General features: G+C 48.4%; 2 protein-coding genes across 4 annotated transcripts in view; one reads left to right on the forward strand and one right to left on the reverse strand.

Moving 5' to 3' along the window:
- ASH1L (ASH1 like histone lysine methyltransferase) overlaps positions 1-14,716 on the forward strand; it is a 65,555-nt gene extending 50,839 nt beyond the window's left edge. For both annotated transcript variants that reach the window (XM_076359751.1, XM_076359753.1), the window contains exons 17-28: positions 675-827; positions 1,294-1,348; positions 1,451-1,583; positions 2,065-2,313; positions 2,773-2,859; positions 3,117-3,207; positions 7,878-8,016; positions 8,600-8,772; positions 9,274-9,440; positions 10,613-10,653; positions 11,387-11,688; positions 12,409-14,716. In XM_076359751.1, the coding sequence (XP_076215866.1) occupies positions 675-827; positions 1,294-1,348; positions 1,451-1,583; positions 2,065-2,313; positions 2,773-2,859; positions 3,117-3,207; positions 7,878-8,016; positions 8,600-8,772; positions 9,274-9,440; positions 10,613-10,653; positions 11,387-11,688; positions 12,409-12,500 (1,682 nt within the window). In that variant the 3' untranslated portion in view covers positions 12,501-14,716. The remainder of the gene's footprint in view (positions 1-674; positions 828-1,293; positions 1,349-1,450; positions 1,584-2,064; positions 2,314-2,772; positions 2,860-3,116; positions 3,208-7,877; positions 8,017-8,599; positions 8,773-9,273; positions 9,441-10,612; positions 10,654-11,386; positions 11,689-12,408) is intronic.
- Positions 14,717-16,599: 1,883 nt separating this feature from the next.
- On the reverse strand, positions 16,600-24,902 carry RUSC1 (RUN and SH3 domain containing 1). Of its 2 annotated transcripts, none has more exons than XM_076359935.1 (10): positions 24,862-24,902; positions 22,358-24,074; positions 21,415-21,516; positions 20,577-20,653; positions 20,216-20,390; positions 19,983-20,088; positions 19,836-19,882; positions 18,539-19,562; positions 18,043-18,174; positions 16,600-17,307 (listed from the first exon to the last, which is right to left on the reverse strand). In XM_076359935.1, the coding sequence occupies exons 2-10, from the start codon at positions 23,952-23,954 to the stop codon at positions 17,139-17,141; spliced, it is 3,429 nt and encodes a 1,142-aa protein (XP_076216050.1). In that variant the 5' UTR covers positions 23,955-24,074; positions 24,862-24,902; the 3' UTR covers positions 16,600-17,138. The 2 variants fall into 2 exon arrangements, with proteins under 2 accessions (XP_076216050.1, XP_076216051.1); XM_076359936.1 differs by lacking the exon at positions 24,862-24,902 and adding an exon at positions 24,114-24,468 and having other exon boundaries at positions 22,358-24,027.
- Between the last annotated feature and the right edge of the window lie 114 nt (positions 24,903-25,016).

The following is a 25,016-nucleotide window of genomic DNA, read 5'->3' on the forward strand; positions in this document are numbered from 1 at the left end:
TGCTGGATCCGTTTGTGTTCCTCCAGCAGCCCTGATGTCTCTCAAGTCCTGGTAGAAGTTGTCATGTCTCGCGTTTCATCAAGAGTGGTTTATCAGAGGAGGAGGAGGATGATATTTAACATTCTCCATGATTGGACCCTTACAGAGAAGGGCTGTTTTCTGCTTTCTGTATCCCTAGACCAGAAACAGTTGTGCTGACTTTGAAAATTGTCATTTATCCTCATAATTCGATGGATTTCAGACCTTTAGAGAACAAAGCTTTTTGGCATGCAGTCAGTTATGGGAAGGGGACAAAATACGACTATCAGAAAAAATGTATTAATCCTGCTCCAAAAATAGCACTCTATTCGTAGGACCATAATCTTCACAGTCATGCAGGATTTGCTCCCCACTGTCAGGTACATGAGAAGTTGGAAAGTGAGTATTTTGGGTGAATTCAATGACATGCTGTATTTGCTCCAGCAACATAAAATACTTTGATAACCAGCTTAACCATTTAGATGAGCTACAAGCAGTGAGATCCAACTTGGGAATATGAAACTGAAGCCTTTTATAGTAGCTTAGAAAACATGTTAATTTTAATAATTGGTGGTGGAGTTGCTGGATTGGAAAAGATGCTGTAATTTGATCTTTAATTTTTTGTTTAGAGATAATTCTTTTTTGCCCTCTTTCAGACGTCTTCATGACCCAGTTTTCAGCCCTTCAGACTTCCCGCTCTGTGAGAACACGACGCTTGGCTGCAGCTGAAGAGAATATTGAAGTGGCTCGTGCTGCCCGCCTAGCACAAATCTTCAAGGAAATATGTGATAGCATCATATCCTACAAAGGTGAAGGTGACACTCCTAAAAAAATCTCCATGGAGACTTTTTTAGCCTCTGGAACAATGGACTCTCTGAATAGAAAAAACTAGAAGAAAATGAGTTTATTTCAGGACATTAAATAACCTTCCGGGTTTTTTTTCCCCGCTTTCTTCTGCTACCAGTAATCACTTTGCTTTATCCTCCACCCCTTCCTCTGCCACCAGAATCTGCAGATGTTGCTATCCTTTTAAATTGATTTTTCAGTAGTTCAGCAAAATGGTACAATTGACAGAATTGCAAGGAAACTATCCTCCATTTTGATACATGTAGTCTGATTACAGCAGCCAACTTCTAGAAATGCAAAAGCATTTCAATTCCCTGTGCCTCAGATAGTAAAAGAGTCTTTTTTTAACCTAAATTGAATGTTGTTAGTTACTTGTCTTTTTAAGTTTTACTCAAGTAAATGTTGCTAAACTGTGTGTTCCTGTTACAGATTCCTCCAGGCAGGCTCTTGCAGCTCCCCTCCTGAACCTACCCCCAAAGAAAAAGTAAGTACTTGCTTCTCAGGGCAACCCATAGTTTTCTATAATGGATTTGCACAGCTTTGAAATGCTAGTGAAAATGACGTTGTGCATACATTCCCATTTTAGAAATGCAGACTATTATGAAAAGATCTCTGACCCATTGGACCTTGCCACAATTGAGAAACAGATCTTGACTGGCTATTATAAAACTGTGGAAGCTTTTGATGGGGACATGCTGAAGGTCTTCCGGAATGCAGAGGTGAGGCTCTCTCTGGCCTTAAAGCTGTTGCATAGGCAGTGGGGATATACCCTAGTTTGATGCTCTTGCTGACTTATAGTAATAAAAGAAGAAAAATATTTTAGAGAAAGAGAACTTGTGATGATCCATTTCTGATGAACAGAGCTTGATAGCAATTCATGTGCTTCAGCTTACTCTTACTGCTTTTTGGTTGCCTTAGGTCAGACAAATAGAAGGTCAAGAACATGCATGAACAGCTAACCTAACGAAATTTCAGTACCTTTTGAAAGAGATACCTTGTTCTTCAGTGTCATATGTAAGATACATGGACCTGCTGTTCAAAATAAGGAAGTAGATGGACAGGTGTATACCACATTGGTGGATGCAGCTTTAGTGAAAACACCTGTAAGAGTGCATGCAGACAGCAGGAATGCACCAAAAGCATGGAACCTGGGGAAAAAAATTTTTTTTTTTTTTGTTTCTGTGTTTGGTTTTTATTCAGAAATATTATGGCAGAAAATCTCCAACTGGGCGTGATGTGTGCCGGCTACGGAAAGCATATTATAATGCTCGCCATGAGGCATCTGCCCAAATTGATGAAATTGTGGGAGAAACAGCAAGTGAAGCTGACAGCAGCGAGACATCGGTCTGTGAAAAAGAAAACGGACATGAGAAGGACGAGGATGTGATCCGTTGCATTTGTGGCCTTTACAAAGATGAAGGACTCATGATCCAGTGTGAAAAGTGCATGGTGAGGCGGGGGGAACACAAAATGGAGCCTGGTGCTCTTTTTCCGTTCGTCATAACCAGTGGAACTTTTACCAGCAGTTTCCATGTATCTAGTAGCATTAATTACGTCTTCAGACCTTCATTTCCTCTCCAAAAGAATTGAGAGATTCTGTTTTCACAGAGGAAATGCAAATTGTATTGCTATATAGAGGAGCTAGCACTTTTCTGAAACTGCCAGCAACTCCTGTCTTTAGGCGAGCAGAATTAATTTCAACAATTTTGGGCTTTTACACACACAGTTTCATGGGGATCTTGTCTGTCTTCTGACATAGTGTCAGAAGTGTTCAAGGCGTTCAAAGAAAATCTTGAATTTCCTTTGGGAAGCTTGTTTTCTTGCTTTCCTTAGTATTTTTGAGAAAATGCAATTTGTAAATAAGATCTATCACAGGAATTTCTAATTGGGTTGTATCTGTTTTTCTAGGTCTGGCAGCACTGTGACTGTATGGGTGTGAATTCTGATGTTGAACACTACTTGTGTGAGCAGTGTGAACCTCGATCAGTGAACAGGGTAAAAAAAAGTCTCCTCTTCATTACTACAGTTATAAACTAAAGCAGCTCTTGCATTTATATTTATTGAGATTGGCAAGACCACTGTGGGATTCTCACTTTATAGTATAGCTTCCTTGGTTTAGGTTTAATCACGTTAAGTGTCAATTCTTCTTCTCTATCCACTTCTGCATATTTCCAAAAGGATATCAGCCCCATTTTTGCACCGATTATGGTGAGCATCTCAGAATTTCCTTCCTTTTTTCTTTTTTCGTCCAGGAGGTTCCCATGATTCCTCGTCCCCATTATGCCCAGCCTGGCTGTGTTTATTATATATGCTTATTACGGGATGGTCTGCTGCTGCGCCAAGGTATGTGCTAACTGGTGGCTGCTGTGATTTCCATCAGATAAGAGTGTGCAGAGATTTCTGGCATCACCCTGTTTGAAATGCTTTTATCTTTTTACAAGTAGAAAGCTGTGCTCTTTGCTATTATGGGAGTGACACATAGTAAGAGTTCTCACAGGCTGGTTGATCAAGAAACATTAATTACCTTTAGCACAGATAGGGCTCCTCCTGGCCAGAGAAGGAAGATGCTGAGCCAACGTCTGGTAGTTAACATTTAGAAGTAAAGGCAAAGAAGGCTATTAGGCCTTCAGTACTTTAGTGTAGAATGGCCATTAAAACATCCAACTTATTGCTTGTTTGTTTCCTAAAGTGTATCTGGACATTGCTTCAAAGCCCTGAGTCTTCAGAGGCAGCTACACAGCCACATAATTCAGTTCACTGATTTTTTTTTTTTTTTTTTTTTTTATTTCATCCTGCAGATACATGCAAGGTTAGAAAGAAGCCTATATAATTATTAAGAGAACTGCTCTTGAATGAGTAAAACCAGTTGGTATGTTTGCTAGAGGGGAATGGGAGAGTCTTCAGGAAAGTGGAGAATTTAAAAAAAAAAGGTCAAAGAACAGTGTATTCTTTATCCCCTCTGCAAGATTCTAGAATTTGCGTTCAGTCTTCCTTTTTCATTGTTGCTCTGCATTGTCTATCCTGTCTAGAGTTCAGCCATTTGGTTTTCTCATTTCTGGTTTTTTGCTGGGTTCCTTGCTGGAGAGTAACTCACTTTCTAGGGTTGTATCGGTACTTGCTTTTATGTTTTCTGTTAAAATGGATTATGTTTTAGCTGGGTTTTGTGGCATCTTCCAGTCATTCATAGCATTAAGGTAATTTTTGTCATGACACATTATGTTTCACTCACGTACCTCTAATCTGATCTTGGTGACTTTAATTAGAGAAATGTTAGTCCTTACGTGGCTAAACTCTGTGTACCATCAGCAGAGGACAAAGGAGACCAAACTGCCACTGTTAGGCACCAAATGCCTCTGCAGTTACAGGGAATAGATTAAGCAAGGCATACACCCAGCAGGTGCTAGAAAGTATACACAGCTACAGTAGAAAAAGGGAAAATCCATGGATTCATTGCTGGTCTCAAGTTCTCCACCAAAAGTTCTGAGGCACGACACCTGCCTATAGAAATTGTTGTGATGCAGGCACACAAGCATATAAGGCATCTTAGAGACAGTAGAAGAAACAGTTTTTTACTCCCTCTGGTTTCTAAAAGGTCATGTAATTTACAGGTTCCAAGGCAAAAGAGACCATAGTGACTTTCAGCCCTGCAGTCACTATATGCGTAGATTATTACATTTTTCCTATGTCTTGTGGATTAGAAAGAGGCTGATCTCACAATCAGCACTCAAAAAGTGCTTTTGAGACCATTGCCTTCCTTTGTAAGTTGGTCCACCCTGGGGAGTTGTGTCTGTACGTTGAATTAGTTTGTTTTCCAGTTCCAAGCTTGAGAACTCATGTTTTTGAGGAACAAGGCTGAAAAGCTTCCAACTGTGTGTGAGTGTGCACACTTTATTGTGAACAAATCCCTCTAAATAAGTGAGGGTCCTTCCATCTCTGGTTAGAGGACTTGTTTTTTAATTTCTTTACAATTCTACTTGAGGTTGTTGAGTTATATACTACAGACGTGCTTCCTCTGCAAAAATTACCTAACACATAAAACCAGGAGATTATGCAAATAGATCTGATGAATTGGTCCATCACATCCTGCAGAGTGAACAAGGAGTTCTACCTCAGATGCGAGTTGATAAACAGAAGTCAAAATGGATCTTGGAAAACCCACATAGCCAGAAACTGTCACATGTCATTATCTCTGATGGACCAGCAATAGCAGCTCTATTTCTTCCTTTAAAACACAGAAATATAAACTCCCTTTTCGAGGCTGAGAGGTAGCTATTTCAGTAGTTAGTAACGTTTGGATAAACTTGAATTGAAATCAAGCTTCCTGATCTTTAGGGCAAAAGAGTATCCATGTACATTTCTTTCTGAATACTCCTTTTTTTAGTCAGGTACAATAAGTACTAGAGTTGCTTTATTCTCACTGAAGAGGTAGGGAAGAAGAGTTGAAAGTAGCTAATTTAAAATAACAGCCAAAAATAAGTGGGTTTATTTGCATTCTGCTTGGGGCCAGCAGCTGTTCTCAGCATGTACCTTTTTTTCTCTCTGAGTCTTTTAAAGAAATTAGGGAGTTGGGTTCCTTAAAAGTAATCCTTAACTTAGTAAAATGAAGATGTTATTATCCCAGCTTTAGTTCAGATAGTAAGAAGAGCTAATACAATGGGTGAGTACAGGCTAATCACCAGCAAATACACGCTGAATCCTTGAAGAGCTTGCACTCTGCTAGCCTGTGTGCAAGCCTATGTCATTCTGTCTTCAGTCCATTTTTTACTTAATCAAGCTAGAATAAAACTCTCTCTCTCTCCTTCCTACAACTACAGCTTCTATTTGTTTAATAGCGATCCTGGTATACCAGAAGGTTTAAAAGCTGGCTTCGTGGTTGTAGGCAGATGTCAGTGCCCATATGGCCCATGTCATCTCTGGTTTAAATCGGAGGATTTTTTTAATAGTGCAGTGTATTGTACTCCACTGTTACAGTGACAGGTGACAGCATAAAACCTTAAAGTGATTTTTGCATGTGAGGAGTCCTTAGGAGCATCTTTTAAACTTATACAAGATTGATAAATGAGATTATATTTATGAAAATATAATTACATGTCCTTCACTTTAATCCTGAATTTGGCTATAAGCTAAGGGAGAACAAAACTGAGGTGCTCATGAACTTGAGGCCACATTGTACTTGGTGGTTCCCTAGCATCTTTTTACTAAGCTGTGGAAGTAACAGAGACTGAACCTGCTAATTAATTAAATAACAGTAACATACATGGAAGGAAAACAGACATAACTGCACATATGCAAAAATAGGTATGTACTTAGGGGGAAAAAAGTCAAGGAGTCATTGCAATTTAATGGAAACATAAGAGAAATGCTCAGCATGAGTCAAAAAGGCAAACTGAATGTTAGAAATTATTATGAACAAAATAGAAAAAGTAATTGTGCCATTCTGTAATTTCATGGTGGGTATGTCTGTTGCATGCTGTGTACTATTCTTGTCATCCCATCTCAAAAAGAGTATCTTGCTACTTGTAAAAACAAGTGCAATGACGAGGCTAATCAGATGTGAAACAACTTTGCTGTGAACAGAGTCTACGCAGATGATGTGGAGGGTGAGATGATAAAGGTCTGTGAAATCACGAGTGGCTTAGGAAAAGTACAACAATGGAGAAATTAGGGAACAAACACTGAAATTAGTGGGCAACATATTTAAACAATAGGAAGTATTTTTTCACAAAAACATAACTAAACTATGGAAACAATTGCAGCAGGAGAAGTCAAGAGTATAAATGAGTATAAATGGTTCCAAAAAGATTAGACAAATTCTTGGAGGAAGGATTAATCCCTGCGTATTTATGCATGGTGGTCCACCTATAGCCTTTAGCACTAAAAGTCCATAAAACAGAGATTAAAGGAAGCCTGAAGGGAATACCATGGGAAGGCTTTTCCTATGCATGCCTTATTCCTATAATTTTTCCTCCTAAACATCTGCTACTGTCCACTTTTCTAGCTAGAATATTATGCTATATGACCTTTGATCTTACCCAGGGTAGTTTTTCTTAAGTTTTTATGACTTGGGACCTCCCAGGTTTTTGTTCATTGTGAGATAGTAACAGAAAAGATGGAATTTATTTTTAAATACTATATACTAAATCCAATGATATTTTCAGTAACACTTTGAGTTTCCCAAATGTTCTCCCTCTGAGACTCTTCAGGTTCTTTGTGAACATTATTGATTAAGGCTTTTTCCCTAAAGGAGAAAGGCTTTTTGAATGGAGCAGCGTATTTTCACCCTATCAAATGATAATCATCGTCACAAAGAAAGGTGCAGTATACAAGGAAGAATGGCAGTCAAGTCTGGGGGACGGAGAGGACGTTTAATGCCGTTTCACAGATCAGAGCAGAGAAATTAAAGAGTTAATTCACTCATGGGACAAAATGAATAAATAGAAGTTTAGGGACCTGTTTAGGGGTTGCACTTGGGAAAGACTTTTTTAGTTGCCAGGAGTGTCATTTTGTTCAGCCCTTTTTGAGTTCTGTTTACCTTTCCTAAGCTATGCATCTTATTTGAGTTCTGCTGGAACAGTCAAAGGCTTGGGGCTTCTTGGACAATGATTTATTTTCTTAATAATAATCTCTCTAAGTATCTTCTCTCTTAAATCTTAAGGTTTTATTCTTTAAACATTGCAGCTATCACCAATTTCTACACGTTTTCCTAATCCTATTTTGTTACATATGCTGCGGTCTATCATAATTTATCTTGATTCTCATTACATGTTACTATTTTCAGTCTGGGCATACAATTCAAGTTATGTTTAGTTCTTGCTATAAAGCTTTTGTGAAAATGATCAAGGTAACCTTTCTTGCTTTTGCGGGTTCTGCATTGGTTTTGCATCACTCTCTACAATTCAACATTAGGTAGCTCTGTCATGTTAGTTTTAATGAAACCATTTACTCCTCTATTTTTTGGTGTGCTGGACTCATGAAAAGTTCTTTACAGGTGTGTATTTTGTGCCTATTGCCAGGTGATTGCGTTTACCTGATGAGAGACAGCCGTAGAACTCCAGATGGACACCCTGTCCGGCAGTCATATCGGCTGCTGTCCCACATCAACAGGGAGAAACTCGATATTTTCCGCATTGAAAAACTCTGGAAAAATGAGAAGTATGTTCAAGGCGTCTTTTGAATTTGAGACGTTCCATATACCTACCTGTCAAAACACAGTAATTTTGTGGAAGTCTTGTCATAGCTTAAAAATGCAGGACTGAACATTGAGGATTTCCCACTTGTCTCTGCTTGTGCTCCACAACTGCAAAGTAAAACATGTAAGGTTGGAGGTTTAAGCAAGGGATAAGAGATACAAGTTGGTGCACTTTCCTCACTGTTGGAATAGGCTGAGAATACACACTGACAGCTGAATTGGCTCAGCTAACGATCACTGACTTGCTAAGCCACTGTAACATGATTATTTAATCATATGCCCCATAGATAACAGCACAGTAAGTCTGCTGTGTTCATAAAAATCACTCTAGGAGTATTTCCACTTATTGAAGGGGATAAAGTTGAATGTGTAATATTCATGTGACTTCGCTTTTCATCACAGTCATTGCAAAAGTGCAAGATAGATAATTCAAAACCAAGTGGAGGGCATTAAGTAAAGTTGTATCATGGGCTTATAGAAATAGTCTTTTTTTTTTTTCCCCCCCTTCTGTTTCTCTCTTTCTCTTACCTTTACACCTTCAAACAGAGAGGAGCGGTTTGCATTTGGTCATCATTATTTCCGTCCACATGAAACACATCATTCCCCTTCTCGAAAGTTTTATCACAATGAGCTCTTCCGGGTGCCATTGTATGAAATTATCCCCTTAGAGGCTGTGGTGGGAACGTGCTGTGTTCTTGATCTATACACCTACTGCAAAGGTAAGGAGACTTAACGGGATGAGAAATTAAATATAATACACCTTTCTAATAATTTGGGAAGTATGCTAAAATAGTTACTGCTGTAAAAAGGCAGTAGCCAGTGTTTACAGGGTATCACAGCTGAGGAAGCACTATTACTTTAGCACTGGGACAGTGATTTCTGTTTTAAGAGGGCCAGTACTGAAGAGACAGCAGGAGGGTGGGATTGTGGTGGGCAAGGAAGAGAAAGTGATGGCAGTTGATAATAGTTTTTGTAAAAGTTTGGGTGCTATTTGATTAGCGTATACAGGTTTTCCTCTTAAATTGAACTAGCAATTTGTCCACTGTTATGATTCTGAATCAAGGAGAACAAATAAGAATGCCTGCCATCCCACTGAACAGCTCTGACAGCCCCCTACTTCTCTGACACTATGTATGGCTTGTTCTTGTTCTGGTATACCATGTGTTTCCTCTTGAGTCTGATTAACATTTTTTCCTATGTGCTTTGTTTTGAAACTGCAGGGAGGCCAAAAGGTGTGAAGGAGCAGGATGTATATATTTGTGATTACCGCCTTGATAAATCAGCTCATCTCTTCTACAAGATCCACCGGAATCGTTATCCTGTCTGCACCAAGCCCTATGCCTTTGACCACTTCCCCAAGAAACTCACGCCCAAGAGAGACTTTTCAGTAAGTGTCTCTTCTCTCAGCTTCCTTACTTTTTACTAGAAGATTGGACCATACTTTTTGAAAGCCGCTGGCTCTCTGTTTATGAATGAAGCTTCGTAAACCAAAGGAAGCTGACACATAAGCGTACACAGTCTGGATGAAAAGTTAGCTAGAAAGAAAGCTTGGAAAGAAAAATTGTAGACAGAGAATATGCAGTTCAAAGGCAAACAGATGTTGAATGAATGGTTGTGTAAATTGGATGTGTAAGTTTGGAGATTGTGGTTTCTGACTAAAATCTAGATGCTAATTTCTTTTAAGCCACTCCCGAGTGAAGGAAATCTTAAAATTCACTTTTCGGTCACAATTCTGCAACTGTAAAATAATTTTAGACATTTCAGAGAATCACACAACATATAGTCCAATGTGAGTTTGTTAGCCTGTCTGTGTCAGGCTTTCTTTTCTTTGGTGTAATTACTCCGTGTTTTAATAAACTTGCTTAAAAAATGATTTTCAGCAGTACCTTTGAATAGCAATTCCCAATACAGAAAAGCAGTATATTCCTATTTCCATTTCCCTGCTCTATCAAATGACATACTGCTTACTTTATATATAATTATCACTGAAAATGGATGCTTTATCAAAAAATCAGCAGACAGATAGGCAGCAAAATCGTGAAGTACAGTTTCCCTTAACATCCTCCATCTGAGTATCTTTTTATTTCACTGTCTCATTTTCCCCTATTCCATGGAAGTAGCAACTCTTCATTGTGCACGTCCTCCTACACAGCACTACTTTGTCTCTGAGTGCAGAGGTATCAGATCTGGCAAGTCTTTTGCAAGTAAGCACTTTTGCAAGTAAGCAGAGAGATTTTTGTAGTAAGTTTAGAGATGGTTCCAAACTTCTGCTGTGCAGAAAGCAAAGATGATTTTTATCATGATGGTCTATGGCTTGAAATTTATTTAGAAGATACAAAGAATCAGATAATGTCTGGCTCTAATTTGTCCTTATTACATGATTATGCCTTCTCCTTTGAATTTGTCTAATGTGCGAGATATGCCAGCCATGCACCGGCATTTCCGAAGTGTCAGATAGGCGAGTCCTGTATTGGTACTTCCAGAATATTAGATAGACCAGCACTTTCTTCCACTGTGAATTTTATTTGGTATTAACCATAATCTTTATTGTTGTTATAGCCTCATTATGTACCAGACAACTACAAGAGAAATGGAGGCAGGTGAGTCTTACCTACCAGATTGTTCGTTGAGAACAGATGAGATAATCCTGTTTGTTTGTCAAGTGTCCACTCTTTTTCCTACCCATTTCCCCTGGGTGCTACGGAAATAATAAATTTAAATTATTTAAAGCAATCCTCTAAACTTTCAAAGAGATAAAAGGGAACAAGTGAGGAGGAATAGAATACAGAAGCAGCCTTAGTGTTCCTTAGTAATGTACGTAAGGAAGAGTACAGAATCCATTTTGAAAGTTAGCAGAAGCAGCTGAATGTAGGAGATGGCAGAGCCCAGGACAAGAGCATCCAGCCTTCCTGCACAAAGGGAGATCGGGTCCCTGCACAGACTGCCCATGTTTGCATTGTAATAAGAGCCAGGGCCAATGCACTCTCTCAATTCTGTTAGAGTCTTTAAAAATACCCATCAAGAGCCATGACTGTTGCAGAAAAACATCAGTAAGTGCTGAGCTCAACTATTTTGGAAGATAAACACCTTTACAAATTGAAATAGAAAAGCAATTTGTTTTTAAAAGACTGCATTTGATGTTATGCAAACAAGGTTATAGGAACGTAGCCTCCCGTAGATCGTAACTGGTGGGTTTGAATGCATGTATTAAGTGAAATGACTGAGATTCCAGAAAGCCCCCTACCTACTGAGAAGTCCTTGACTCACTAGTAGTTGGCCTTTCAGGTGAGTGTCTGAAAAATTGTGGTATTTAAACCGTTCTTTTCCTGCTAGATCGTCCTGGAAAACGGATCGCTCAAAACCACAGATTAAAGACTTAAATCAAGAAGAAGATTCTCTTCCACTTATTGAGGATGTATTAGGAAACCAAGATCAAACTTCAAGTGAGATGCCTAGCCTAGAGGAGCCAGAAAAAGAGGCAGTCTCTAGTGAGACCTGTGAAACTGATAAAAAGGTGGAAGAAAGCAATTCCGACACAAGGCAGCTGTGCAGTCCAGAGGAAAGGCGGAATATTCAGAGAGAGAGACTTAATCAAATCCTGCTAAACCTCTTAGAGAAAATCCCAGGGAAAAATGGTGAGATTTTATGCTATGGTTACCCAATAGCATTTCTTCTACAGGTTTGTTTTTAGTTCGCTGCAGACCGTGTTGATAAAATAAATGCTTTTGTCTGAATATATTGCTAGTGGACCTTATTAGTTTTCTTTGCAGTAATTTTTTTCTTTTGCAACAGTAGCAGCGTCCGTTAATTCCGAATGAAATTTCTTACGACTGACACAGTGTTTTGTGTAATATTTTTAGTAACCACAAAAACTTTCTGAACACAAATTCCCCCCCATCATTCCATGTTTACAACTGAGAAACTTAACAGACATGCAAAGAAAGACTGGAGAGAATTTGGAAGGTCTCTTCTGACCTTTAATGAGCTTTCCACTGGGTTCTAAGTAACTTCTGTAGAATGAGGGTGCAGCGGTAACACTGGTTAAGTATGTCTGTTTTTTATTTAAAGCCTAGGATGAGCTCTGTCCGGTCTCTTTCGTGTTCTGGGAGTTAATGCAAAATAATCATGGACTCATAGAATAATTTGGGTTGGAAGGATCTTTGGAGGTCATCTGGTCCAAACATGACTCAAAGCAGGGCTAACTTCAAAATTAAATCAGCTTGCTCAGCACATTGTCCAGTGGAGTTTTGAATACCACTATGGATGGAAACATCCTTGAAAGAACCGTGAATAGGGAAATAGGACAACTGTTACTCGTATCGCCTTCTTTACCAAAAGCCTGTGGTCTGTTGCAGCTATTGATGTCACTTACTTGCTGGAGGAAGGATCAGGAAGAAAACTGAGGCGGCGCACTCTCACCATCCCGGAGAGCAGCTTCAGGAAGTGATGCCACAAGAGGAAGCTGTGGTCTGGAGTCTGCTACAAGGTCTGCTGAGGACTGAGGGCAGGAGCCCAACTTCCTCTGCACCAGCCAAGGAAAAGAGGGCAGCAGAAAACTGACAAATATACAAACAGTTAGCACTTAGATGTCTGGGTTGGCAGGTTGCCCTGCCCTGCTCTGCAGTGCTCTTATGGTGTGTGTGTTGTTGGGCGTGCCTTGTATTGATGTTAGGTACTGAGAAAAACCTCGTGGTTATTGTCCAGGATGGTCAAATTTAATTTATTTTTGCTTGATATTCCCACTCAGAGGAAAAATTAAAAAAAAAAAAAAAAATGGGGAGGTAAGAAGGATAAGGACTGACTTACTCTGATGAGAATATTCCCCATGTTCACCAATTAACCTGTGATTGTACAAGATACTGTTGGCACCACCATTGCCCATGCCAGTGAATGAAATCCAGATGGGAGGGTGAAGGCCCAGTGGCTTAAAATTAAAGGCTGCCCTAAAGTTGTGGCCTCTGATTTGCACAAGTTCCAAGAAGAGAGAAACGTACCCAAACGTGCGAAAGGTTCACCGTGGAACGGCCAGTGCACACATGTACCTTTGGTCTGTGACAAGGAGAAACTTCCAAAGTCACCCTGGAGCAAAGCAGGAGTTGGCTGGTTGAGGCACTTGTTCTGCGTCGTAGAGGGGGGAGGGGGCGGGGTGTGATTTTTTTCACTTTTTTCTGCAGAGAAATTTTATAAAGCAAGTCAAATCCTGACAACACCATTGCTGTTGGTTTTTTTGATAAGCTGTGGTTCTTGTGTGTCTAGTGTGTTGTGCAAATTAAAATCTGTTAAAAGAAAAAGAAAAAGGAAAAAAAAAAGGAAACCTTCACTACATGAACCGTCAAGCAGTATTCAGAGCGAGTATTTGTTGTGAACTGTAGAATATATCAACTGCTAACACTATTCTTGTGTTCTGGTTGTACAGCTTAAAATGTCCGTCTCTTAAATTAAGAGCCAGTGTATCTCGCACCGCCCTCTCTCTCTGCCCTGACGAAAAGTATTATTCCCGAAAGCAACAGCCGAGGCATTGATTTCTCGCTGCATGAAATTGCGATTGCCATAACGTACCACGAACCAGTGCTGCAGCAGGACTCCCTGTACTGCACCCGACGACCTTCCCGGCGCGCAGAGCCACGACGCTGTCGCCTGTCTCTGGGCCAGGGCCAGGCTGTGGCAAAGGGAGGGGGTGGTTGGCATACGCTGCCCCTTTAAAATGGCTTTGCTTTTTTGTCTTTCAGACGTACATATGCATATACAGTCCTGTTTTAGATGTTCTTATAAGAAAACCAGTTTTTAATGTGCCAAGTTGTATATATCTGCTGCGTGGATGTAAAGCAATACAGTAGTTACATGTTCCTTTTTAATGGACCAAGCTTGTCCTAATGTACATTCTTGTTATTATTATAATTATTTTACTCTTAGTGGAACATGACTCATTCCATTAACTTTTATGTGTTGATTTAAAAAGAAAAAAAAAGAAAGGAAAAAACCCTTTGAGAAAAAATATTTTATTAAAAAAAAAAAAGAAATAAGAAAATAGTTTGGAATATTTTCTTACTGTAGAGAAGCACTGTACAGTACCAGGAACCCTGAGTATAAAATACTCGTGCGTGTAGTAGGAATATCGCATGTCCAAAATCTTGAGTTGTCTCATTTAGTTTAAAACAGAAATCATTGTCTCAAATGGTGTTAAACACTAAAAAGTTTTTAAAAAATAAAGTGCGTACAGAAGCGAGACACTAGCTCTGTCATTTTATCTTTCTTTTGTTGAAAGACTAAACAAAATGTTTTTTAGACAATCAAATGTTAGGTAAGTGCAAAGAATTGTTTTTCTTACTGGTGTAGAAATTAATGACTTTTTTTATTTTTCGGTTATTTTATAATAACGAGAAGACCAGTGTGTCACCAGGATCGCTGTTTTAAGACCAGGAAGCACTACATTATTGCAAATAGATATGAACTCTTAGTCTGCATGGGTGTAGGCTGTGTGATTGCTGAAAATAAATGCTGCTAATATATTTCCTTTTTACAAAGCATATCTAAATAGATCATTGTTTTGATGTTAATCTTTGTAAATTATGTATTACCAATTTTAACATTGGATGTAATTGCATAAAAAGCCTGCATCTCAATCCTGAGAGAGTCTAGTATTAAATGGAAAATCTTTTCCTATCGATGACTTGTGGGGTTTTCTTTGACATGTCTTTGATTTTCTTTTCTTGCCTCTTTGTCTCAACTGCTCCTGTCGTGTTCTGACTCTCTTACAGCCTCTTTTACGGGGGTTGTTGCCCCGTCTCTTTTGAATATCCAATTGCCTGATGGGTGCTGGTGTTTCACGAGGATATAGTTTGATGCTGATGGTTCTTCTGGTCAGACCTTGGCAGGAGGGATGATGGCAGCGTGCGTACAGAGTCAGAGGCTGTGTAACCGTGATCGTATATAATGGCAGGTTGGTACATGAACCAGTAAATCTACGAATTCAGTGCCTATTCCCACAATATAAACCCCTGGTACCTAGAGGCGGTACCTCCCGTGCCCGCATAGACGGCAGATTAGGTTCTGTCAACATCGTTACTGCATCTCACAGTGGCAGTGCACTCAAACTGCTAATATTAGACCGGAGTCATGTCAGGCGAATGACTTGCACTGTAGGGCATGTTCCCCTCCGTTACCAAAAGTCAGGTAAGCTGGAACGGCTGAGAGGTGTTTCAAGTTGTTGGGAGCCCTCAGCCCGATCACATACCATCATCCCGCCCTGTGCCCCTTGGCACACAGCGGGACATTGAGGAACACAGAAATGAAGAACTTTGCGTCCCTTCAAACCAGCCTTTCTAAGGCTTCGTCACCCGTGCATTTCCTCTGATACCCTCTGTCAAGGTTGGCACTAAGGAGATATGGTCCTTACAAATCAGAAGTAGTTCAAAAGTGGTTTCTGGGAATAAGTTTGGTAACTATTTGTGTTACTTGGGAATGAAGTAGCTTATTGATGACCCTCCTTTAATGTAAATTGATTTTTCTTTTTCCATTCCCTAACCTGAATCTTTGTGGTGATCAAAATGCCATGCCTGACCCAAACACTTGTCTTCCTTTTAAACTAGAGACACCAGGCCAAGGACTGTAGTGCTTTTTTTTTATTAAAAAAAAAGTTGAAAAAGTACCTGGATTCATCTCCTGCTGGCTTGACCCCATTTTAAAGTCCAGAGGCAGCTGTGGAATTCAATCAAACCTACTTAAGGCAAGCCAAATAACATTCCAATTAAGATATAATGTCCCTTGTCTGAGAGTAAAAATTCCAGAGAGAGAAATAAAAATGAGAACAGAATAAAAAGCAGCTTTGTCCTCAAAGCAGAACACAGCCCCTTGGCTGAAGCGTGGTCTCCTTTGCCACTGAAACAGTGGAAGTTAGAAGGATGAAATGTGGTTCTTGGTCCATATGAGAGAGCGCTGGCCCAAAAGTTGCCCCCTAGACAAGCTGCTTCTGTCTTGTGGCCCTTTGCTGGATGCTCTCCAATATGTCCACAGCTCGCTCTTACTGGGGAGCCCAGTGCAAGATGTAAGTAGTTTGGTATGAAATCATGAGCAATGAGAAAAACTTGGAAAAAAAATAAAATAAAAGCCATCCAGCCCCTACTGAAATCCTGTGACTCGGTAAAAAGATTAGTTTAATTTAATAAACAAACAAACCGACATTTACCTTTACCAGTGCTGTGCAGCTTCCATCTCATGGGGCTGGTTACCAGCCAGCCAGAGTGACGCACATTTTTTCCAGGATTATTTCTGGCTCTGGCTGTCTGCAGCTGCCTCTTCCTACACCGTATAGGAGACCGGGCACTTTCTGCCAGGGCATGATGCTGTGCTGGGCTCTGTGGCTGATAGCTGACGTTGGTATGCTGAGCACCAGCACGGCCTCAGCCCATGCTGGCTTTGCCTGTAAGAGCATTTACTCACCAAAGACCCAGCACCAGCCCGGGGTACCCATGCAGGGACGGGCCACGTGGCCATTTCCAGCCCCCCCCCCCCCCCCCCCCAACTGCAATGATCCATTCACACATGCGGACATGTGAGTCACAACCTTTATTTCCAGCTTTTTCCCCCCGGAATAAGCTCGTTCCTGTGGTTACGACTATTTACAGTGCTGGGACTGCACATCGGTGGCCTGGGCCACCAGCCCCAGCCACGGGGCAAAGCAGGGCATGTGGAGATGGTGGCGGTGGCAGGACACGACGGCACAGAGACGACATACAGGACTGTGAGTACCACGCAGGGGACAGGGTCCTTCCCTCCCCGGCACAGGCGTGGGCAGCGGCTGAGGAAACATGAGCACGAGCAGGTCCCAAACAGGGGCCATGGTGAAGTGCCAGCAGATCTGCGGGGACACGCACAGCGGTGGCTCACGGGATGCACCCACGGCAGACGGTAACGTCATGCAAACGAGCAGCAGCAACGGGCACCAGGGCAGGGTCCCCTGCAGAACTGCCAGCCCTGAAGGTGGTGAAGCCCCGAAGGTGATGAAGATGTGGCAGGAGACGGTCCTTCCCAGAGGTGGCACCTGCTTCAGCAAGCTCAGCTGCTTCCTCAGGTCTCTTCCACCTCCTCACAAAATTAGGGATGTGTAGCCGACAGGAACTAGGCCAGTGCGGTTTCCATGGCAGCAGTGGATCCAGTCTTCATCCACGGTGGAGAGCAGCTGCAGGATGTCCCCTTTTTGGAAGCTCAGGTGACCGTCGGCGGTGCCCGTGTGGTCACACAGCGCCCGAACTGCCCTGTACAACAAACGCCATCAGGGATTCATCTCCCGAGGGACCTCAGGTACCACCGAGAGACACTCCCACAGGACTCGGGAGAGGTTTTCACGCTCATGTATGGAGCCAGTGACCCCCCCCCCCCGCCTCAGGCAGAGATGCCATATGACGATGGACTTGATCGAGAAGCCACATCACAAAACTGTCCTGCTAAGCACATCCTCGGAGCAGCAGCAGAGCGTGAGCAGCGCTTGCACAGACGTGGAGGGGAGGTCAAGGTCAGGGCCAGTGAGGGCTCAGGAGGAGGGAGACGGCCAAACGTGGTGTGGGACGGCCACTCGCCCTCCGTGCTCGCTTGGACAGATACTGCGCAAGCACAGAAGGACCACTACAGCTTTTCTGACCTGCCACAATTTGGTCAGAGCTGCCACACAGTTGCCCCAAACAAGCCGCTATGAATCCAGAAAGCACACAAGAGAAAGAAAATGCTCAAGATCCCCCCAAAAAATGTCTGAGGAAAACAACTGATCACAGCTAGGCAGACACACAGGTTCACCCAAAGCTCATCGGGAGAGGGGGAGGATCCCCGGGGGAGCAGTCAAAGTGCAAGGTAGCAACAAGGAGTGGCGTAAACCTTTCCCTAGAAAGGCCTGTAGGATATCCAGGCTATGCCTGGAAACAGCCCCTGCTTCCCCACCCCCCCAAAAAATCCACCACCAGCTTTTGAGCCCCAAACGCTACGGTGCCCTGCATCACCTGTGGGTTTGGGGCATGTCGGACGTGTTCTTCTCTGCCTGTTCTTGATCTCTCAAGATCTTCTCAGACGCCAGCCCCTTCACCACCACGGCCAGGACATGCGTGCTGGGGGACAGCCAGCTAGACGGTCTCCTGCCACAAAGCAAAGGAAGCCACAAGCTCGTCTGGGAAGCCTTTTCCCACCCATCCTGCTCAGAAAACTATTCTGGTGATCTGGGAGCTGACAAAGGGCTCTATCAAGCACCACCGAGCCTCCACCATGAGCTCCTGCTGCTCTAAAGGGCTGAGGCAATGTGGTGGCAGCAGCACTTGGAACATGTGCTAATCCCCCAGCACAGCGCAACAGCCCAGGAGAACAACCTAGATAACGGGCAGTACAAGACACCCTGCAAGGCCAGCGACCCCCATGGTGTGCTCTCCATACACTGCCTGGGAGAAAAACCCTTCCTCAGCACATGCCACTTCCCCCACCCCGCCTGCCTAAGCTGGGTCTTACCTCGGCCTAGCTGAGATGGTGTCAGGACTGGGAGGGAAGCTCCTGGCAGAGGGGCTGGTGGCTCCAAAGAGCCGGCCCAGCCAGCTGCCCTTGTCAGGACCAGGAGGACCGCCAGCCTCTGGGTCGGAAGGGTCTGCTCGATTCCTATTCACATGAGGCTCTGTGGAAGCAGCCAGGAGTTTCTCTCCAGCAGTGGGATCATCTGGCTTGGTGGGCGCTCCAGCTCCAGCAGGCAGGATGAGGTCTTCAGGGGAAGAGGTCCCAGAGGTGTCAGCACTGCTGCTGGGCTCTGGACTGGAGAGTTCAGGGACAGCTTTGGTCTGAAGGAGCTGCAGCTCTGTGTCTCTAGGCTCACTCATGGATATGTGGGGTCGCACAGCCTGGCCAGGGCTGGAATCCCCCGCAGCCGTCCGCAGCTTTGTCCACCAGATGAAGGGGAACTTTTCCTTGCTAGGAGCAGCGTAAATCTTGGAGGCCTGGCTCAGCTGGCCCCACCAGCCACTGAGGCCAGCCCCAGCCTCCCGAGAGCCTGCCTCAGGCCTGTGGGTCTCCAGGGAGCTGTCAGCTCCCAGGAAAGTGCGACTAAGCTGGTCGCCCCACTGCAGCACGTGCTGGAAGGCATGCTGCAGGGCAGCCCCCACCTGGGGGCCAGGGACCAGCCCACGCACAGCTGCCTGGGACTGGGACCTTGTGCTGCCCTCTGTACTGGCTGCCCTCCCCAGAGTATCGGGGGGGATCTCGTCTTCCAGGCTTGCCCCTGCAGCACTGCTTTGGCCCTCCAGAGAAGGCTGCACAGCCCCCTGAGCCTGAGCGGTGTGATGGGCAGGAGACAGGGGCGACTCCAGCCGACGGGACAAGGGTCTTACATCCACAGAGAGGTGGTGGTGTTCAAAGAGCAGGTCAAGGTGGAAAGTCAGCACTGAGAGGGGCTGGATGAGCAGCAGCAGTTCATCAGCGAGGTGGGGAAGAGGGCCTTGACTCAGGGCAAAGAAGGCCATGGGTGAATACAGCACGGAGATTACACCTAGAAGATATGGACAGCGCTAGACAGCTGCCAAATGCCCTGCCCTTGCCCACACATCCCTCCCAGGGCCAGCTGGTCTGTCCCAGCAGGTCCAAATGACACTCCAAATTGTCTGCCTGACTGCTCTCATCCAGTACGACAGCCACGGAAAACGATGCCCTTGTCCACTACGGAAATCCCAGCCAAGCATTGTGGGTGGACCACATATGGGATTATCACCCTGGCAAGTAGGAGAGAACTTGAGTGGGGAGCTTCTGGGCACTGTGTCCTTACCTGGGCTCTTCTGCAGGTGAGAGATCCACAGCTCCAGCTGCTTAATGCTGAACAAGACAAAGGGAACCCAAGTTAAAGCTCTTGGGACTCTGTTCCAACCTGCCATCGCAGCAAGGACAGCCTGGACCATCCAGGGCCAACACTCACTTTAAAAGGCCGAGGATAAAGGCATGAAACTTCTGTCTGGTGCTGTTGAGAGGCGCCAGCCCAGCCACGTGCCAGCAGAGAGAGTGGAGAGAGCGGGTGTTGGGGCCTGTGGAACACGACACAGTCAGTCACTGCTCTGGGGGCACATCCTCCCCCAGCCTGGGCTGGAAAAGGATTCAGGCACCTTGAGATGCTGATCCCAACATCTCCAAGAGCATGTTCCTCACACAGACCTGTCTTCACGGAGGCTTCCACCACGCTCCAGGGGGAATTTTTCCTCTGGCCTGTGATAACATCCTTCTGGAATGGCTTCAGCCCATCCTCCACCAAGGCATAGAGCGCAGGGCAGAGGGTGTGCAGCAGCAGGTAACCCACATCTGGGCTGAGCCGGCTGTCTCCCAGCTGGGCCTGAAGTAGGGGGGCACAAGGAGAGGAGAGGGAGGGGAACGGCAGCACCTAACCCTGAGCCTGCAGGGAGGGACGGTGGGATCCTCTCCCTGGAGCTCCCAAAGCCCCTCCTGCCCAAAGCCTGCATGGCCTGCCCTCACTCCTGCCCACCCCAGCCCAGTCAGAGCCTCAGCCCCAGCCCCTCACCTTCTGCACCAGGTTCCGCGCGGTGCTGAAGTGAGCGATAATCTTATCCACAGCGGTGCTGATGGCGACCAGCAGGGCTGTCGGACAATGGAAAGGAAGATGTCAACACGGTACCCGACCCCCACCGCCACTGCAGCGTGGGGGGTGGGGGTGCCTCAGCCCATCGGCAGCATGCGGCTGGCTGGGGCTCACTGGCATCGCACCGGCCACGGCTGCAGTGAGAAGCAGCTCTGGACACCAAGGCCTGGAGGGGCCAGGGAGGAGTGGGCAGGCACCAGGAAGGCCCAGGGTAACGGAGCATCCCAGGCTGTTGCCATGGGAACCTGTAGCTCTCGGGTGCAGGGATGAAGGACCCGCCGTTTCCAAGGGGACGAGGCCAGGAGGGAGGCGTGGGCAGCGGATCCTCAAGGTGTTTGCAGAACGCCGGGGCAGTCCCACCCCCGTTCTCCGGCTCGACAGCACCATCTGCCGAGAGGCGGGCCGGGCTGGGCCCCGCAGCAGGCAGCCCTGCCCGCCCGCCCGCCCCTGCCTGGCACCGCCCCGGCCCTCTCCACCGCTGCCCCGGCCCTGCCTAGCGCTGCCCAGCACTGCGTGTGCCCAAGACACCAGCCAGGCCCACCACCGACCCCCGCCTCTGGGCCCAGCCCCTCACGCCTCCCCAGGCCCTGGGGGTCTCCATCCCCCCCCGCCCCAGCTCTGTCACGCCCCTGCCGTCTCCTGGAGCCCCGCTCGGCGGGACGGGACGGACCTGGCAGAGGCTGCAGAGGGGAAACCGCCCCGGCTCAGCGGCCGTTCAGCCCCGAGCGTGGCGGCGGGGCCGGCACCGTGGGGCCGTTACCTTTCTTCTGCTCTCCCCGGGGGCGGCGGGCTCCCTCCGTGCTCCCCCCGCCAGGCCGGGCTGCGGCCGGGGCGGCTCCAGCGGCGGACGGCGAGGGCCTGGCTGGAGAGAGGAGGGCGGCGGGATCAGGCGCAGCCGCGGGGCCTCGGCCGGGCTCCCCCGCGGCCGGCGGTGCCGGGGAGGGGGGGGAAGCGGAGCCCTGGGCCGCCCGCGGGGCCCGAGCGCTGCTGCCGCGGGAGGCCCAGGCCGCGCTCGCCGCCAGGCGCCTGCACCGCCGCCCCGGCCCCACTCACCGCGGGCGGCGCCGGGGCCGTGGCCGGGGCCAGCCGGGTCGCGCTCGCCCATGGAGCCGCAGGCCGCGGCGGGGCGAAGGGCGGCGGGCCGGCTCGGGCTGGGCCCCGCTGCCCGTCCAGGGCCCGTGCCGGCGGGCCGGGCGGCGGGGAAGGACGGGGAAGAGGAAGGGCCCGGAGGGAGCCCGTGGGCAGGGCGGCGGCGGCAGCAGGGCGGGGTGAGGAGGTGCCGCCTCGGCGGGGCCAGCCCGGCCCCAGGCAGCCGGGAAAGGCCCGGGCAGCCCCGGGGGCCGGGGGGACGCAGCCGCCGGCACCTCCCGGGCCATGTGCCCCACCCGAGCACAGCCGGAGGTGCGGAGGGGGAAACCCGTGCATGCGAGAAGCGGAGGGCAGCCGCAGCCCCTCGGCCCTGTCCGGCACAGAGCAATCGAGGGGCACAGAAACCACCTTCGTACCAGCTAGCGAGGAGCAGGCCAGCTCGGCGTGCAACTGCAACACGCACCCACCACCTCCGCAGCCGGCCGCCCACCCCAAGTCCTGCAGCCCCAGAGGTGGCCGCCGCGCTGGAGCCTGCAGCTCCCCCTTGCCCCACTCAGTCCCCTAAAAGGTGACACCCCTGCACCCAGCCTGGAAGAGAGGACCCAAACTCTTACCCTCCTTGCAGGTCTTGTCTCCTCTCTCGACCGTCTCTGGCACCCAGGGGTTCGCACGAGGTCCCCTGAGCCTCTGAACCAGGGCATCTTTATCACAACCAGAGCCCAGCCCCTTCTCTCCAGGGAGGCAGCTTCGCGGTGGCAGCCCCCCTTCCTCTGCATCCCCCGGCTGTCCCTCTGCAATGGGCTGCAGTCCCGGTCGGGATCTCCTCCTCTTCGGCTGGTGGCTTTCCATAGGTGCCAGCAAGTGTCCACCCAGAGGCACGGGTGGCATCCAGCCTGAGCCGTCGCTGCCTACAGCCATCTCAAGGGGTGCAGATGGGTGCTGAGATGCCACCGGCTTTGCCCGCTCACTGACTGGCTGGCCCTTGGGCTTGTTGGAGGCACTGCGGTACCGCAGCTCCTTGAACGTGGTCACCTCTCTCTGCCTGGAGCTGGGCGGTTTCGCTGGCCAGTCGTGCTGGAGCTGGGGCCGGGCTGGCTCCTGTCCTGTGGCGCTGGAGAGGAGCTCGCTGGGAGGTGGCAGCTCCGTGTCAGGTGAGAATACGATCAGCCAATCGCTCCGGTCAGCCCTGGCCTGGGCAAGAGCAGGCCCAGCGGCATTCCTCTTCCTCTTCTGGGCAAGCTCATGGAAGGAGGTGATGGTCTTCTTGCCCACGTCTCTGCAAAGGTCACCCAAGCTGGGCTCTGGCTCTGCCGGCTGCGCAGGCAGGAGCGGCTGCTCTGCTCTGTGTGCATTGAGAACCAGCAGCCGTCTCCGGGGCCGGGGGGGCACAGGCGGAGGGATGCTGCCAGCCCGGGGCCGCGGCTCAGGAGCACTGCTCAGACCAGGATCCCACCGTCCTGGCACAGGCGGTGCCGAAGGCACGGCATCAGTGTTGGGGAGGGAGTTGCAGTTAGGGTCTAGTTTGGTGCGGATGCTGGTGCTCTCCTGCACCACCACACTGGGAGAGGTCTCATCGCACTGGGAGTCAAGCGAGGTGCTGCTGCAGAGGCTGTCCGGGCTCTCTCCAGCCAGGGCGTCTGATCTCTCAAGCACCGCGGGGTTGAAGTTGGCATCTCTTCCATCACACGTCCTACTCTGGTCAGCCAACGACTGGCCATCCTGGGCATCTTCTATGGGAACGACACTGGGCTGATTTTCAGGGGATTGGGACTCTTCTCTGGAGAACGCCTTGCAGTACACGGAGACCGGAGAGTCATCCAAGCTGAAATCCGAGCAGCTACTGACAGAGGAGGAGGAGGAGGAGGAGGAGGAGGAAGCCAGATCACAAGGGGGATCACAAGGGGAAGCCACCTCCTCCCCAGTATGCAGGCAGGGGAAATCCTCTTGAGCTGCCTGATTCTGGAGACCCAACATCACCGGCTGCTGAGTGTGGGACTCACAGCACCGGCATTTCAAGGAAGGATTGTTGGAATTGGCATCCACTTGCTCACAGTTCTCCGGGCAGTCGCTGCAGCCGGTCTGGTCTCCTCCACCCATGGAGGCAGAGGTCTCTTGGAGCTCTGGGTGCCGGGAGAGGTGCAGCCCCAGGGAGATGTGCTGCAGATGGATGTGGTTGAGGTTGCACAGCAGGCCTTTCTTCGGAGCCAGCATGATGCTGCCTCACTGGTAGTGCTGAGGCTCCTCGGAGAGCCCCACAGCTCCTCTCTTCAGACCATCCAGCTCCCTGCAAACACCAAACGCCCTTTCAGCAGGCAGGGGAGCAGCACAAACCTGGAGAGGAACAGACAGGGCAAGAGGGAGGGTGGTGACCTTGCGGCAGCCATCGAGCAGGGAAGGGCCGGCTGCAGGGGACCGGCACGAGGGCCTGTGGGTTCAGAGATGGGAATACGCCCAGTAGAGAGGGGCTGCCCCACAGCTCCCCACTGAGCTCGGGCCTGTCCAGCCGGGCAGGGGCTGCAGCCGGTTGCTGGTGGCCGGGGAGCCAGCGGCTGATCCCCGGAGCACGACCTGAGTGTGGTCCGAGGAAGCTCTGGCCGGTCCAGGCGTCTGCAGCAGCAGGGCTGAATCCCTCTGCCGGGTCTCAGCAGTCGGGAGCATCTCAGAGATGCCGTCAAGGAGAAAACGCCCTTTGAAACCTCAGCCGGGGAGCTCCTGGCCAAGGGAGGGTGGCACTGCCGGCGCTCTCAGCCCAGGGCACGGCCAGCCAAAGGCACGGGCGAGGAGACGCCCGACCCCGGCCCGGCCTCAGAAACACGCCGCGGACCTGGCAGCCGCCAGCGGCCGAGACACGGCAGCTGCTGCAGCCTGCCGCATCGCTCGGCCCTTCCCCGGCTTCGGGGAGAGCTCCGGCCCCGGGCGTCCACCGGCGGCCCCGGGCAGCGGACGGGCAGCTCAGACCCCGGGCAGCCTCGGGCAAACGGCTCTGACCCGGCACGAAGCATCCACCGGCCCCGGGGCTGGAGCGGTGCTGCCGGGGTGCAGCCCCTTCCCCCCCCCCCCCCCCCAGGAGCCAGCCGTGCCCCCGCGGAGCCCCCAGCCCGGCCCCAGCCCCGCTCACCTCGTCGCGCTGCGGCGGCGAATGCGGCTGGCGGGAGGGAGGAGCCCCGGCCCCGCCCCGCCCGGGGCGGTGCTGCGGTCCGGTCCGCCCCCCCCCCCCCCCCCCCCCCCCCCAACCGGGAGGCACCGGAGATGGTGGTATCCCCCCCCCCTCCC

The sequence above is a fragment of the Aptenodytes patagonicus genome, chromosome 26, assembly GCF_965638725.1.
Source record: "Aptenodytes patagonicus chromosome 26, bAptPat1.pri.cur, whole genome shotgun sequence".
NCBI lineage: Eukaryota > Metazoa > Chordata > Aves > Sphenisciformes > Spheniscidae > Aptenodytes > Aptenodytes patagonicus.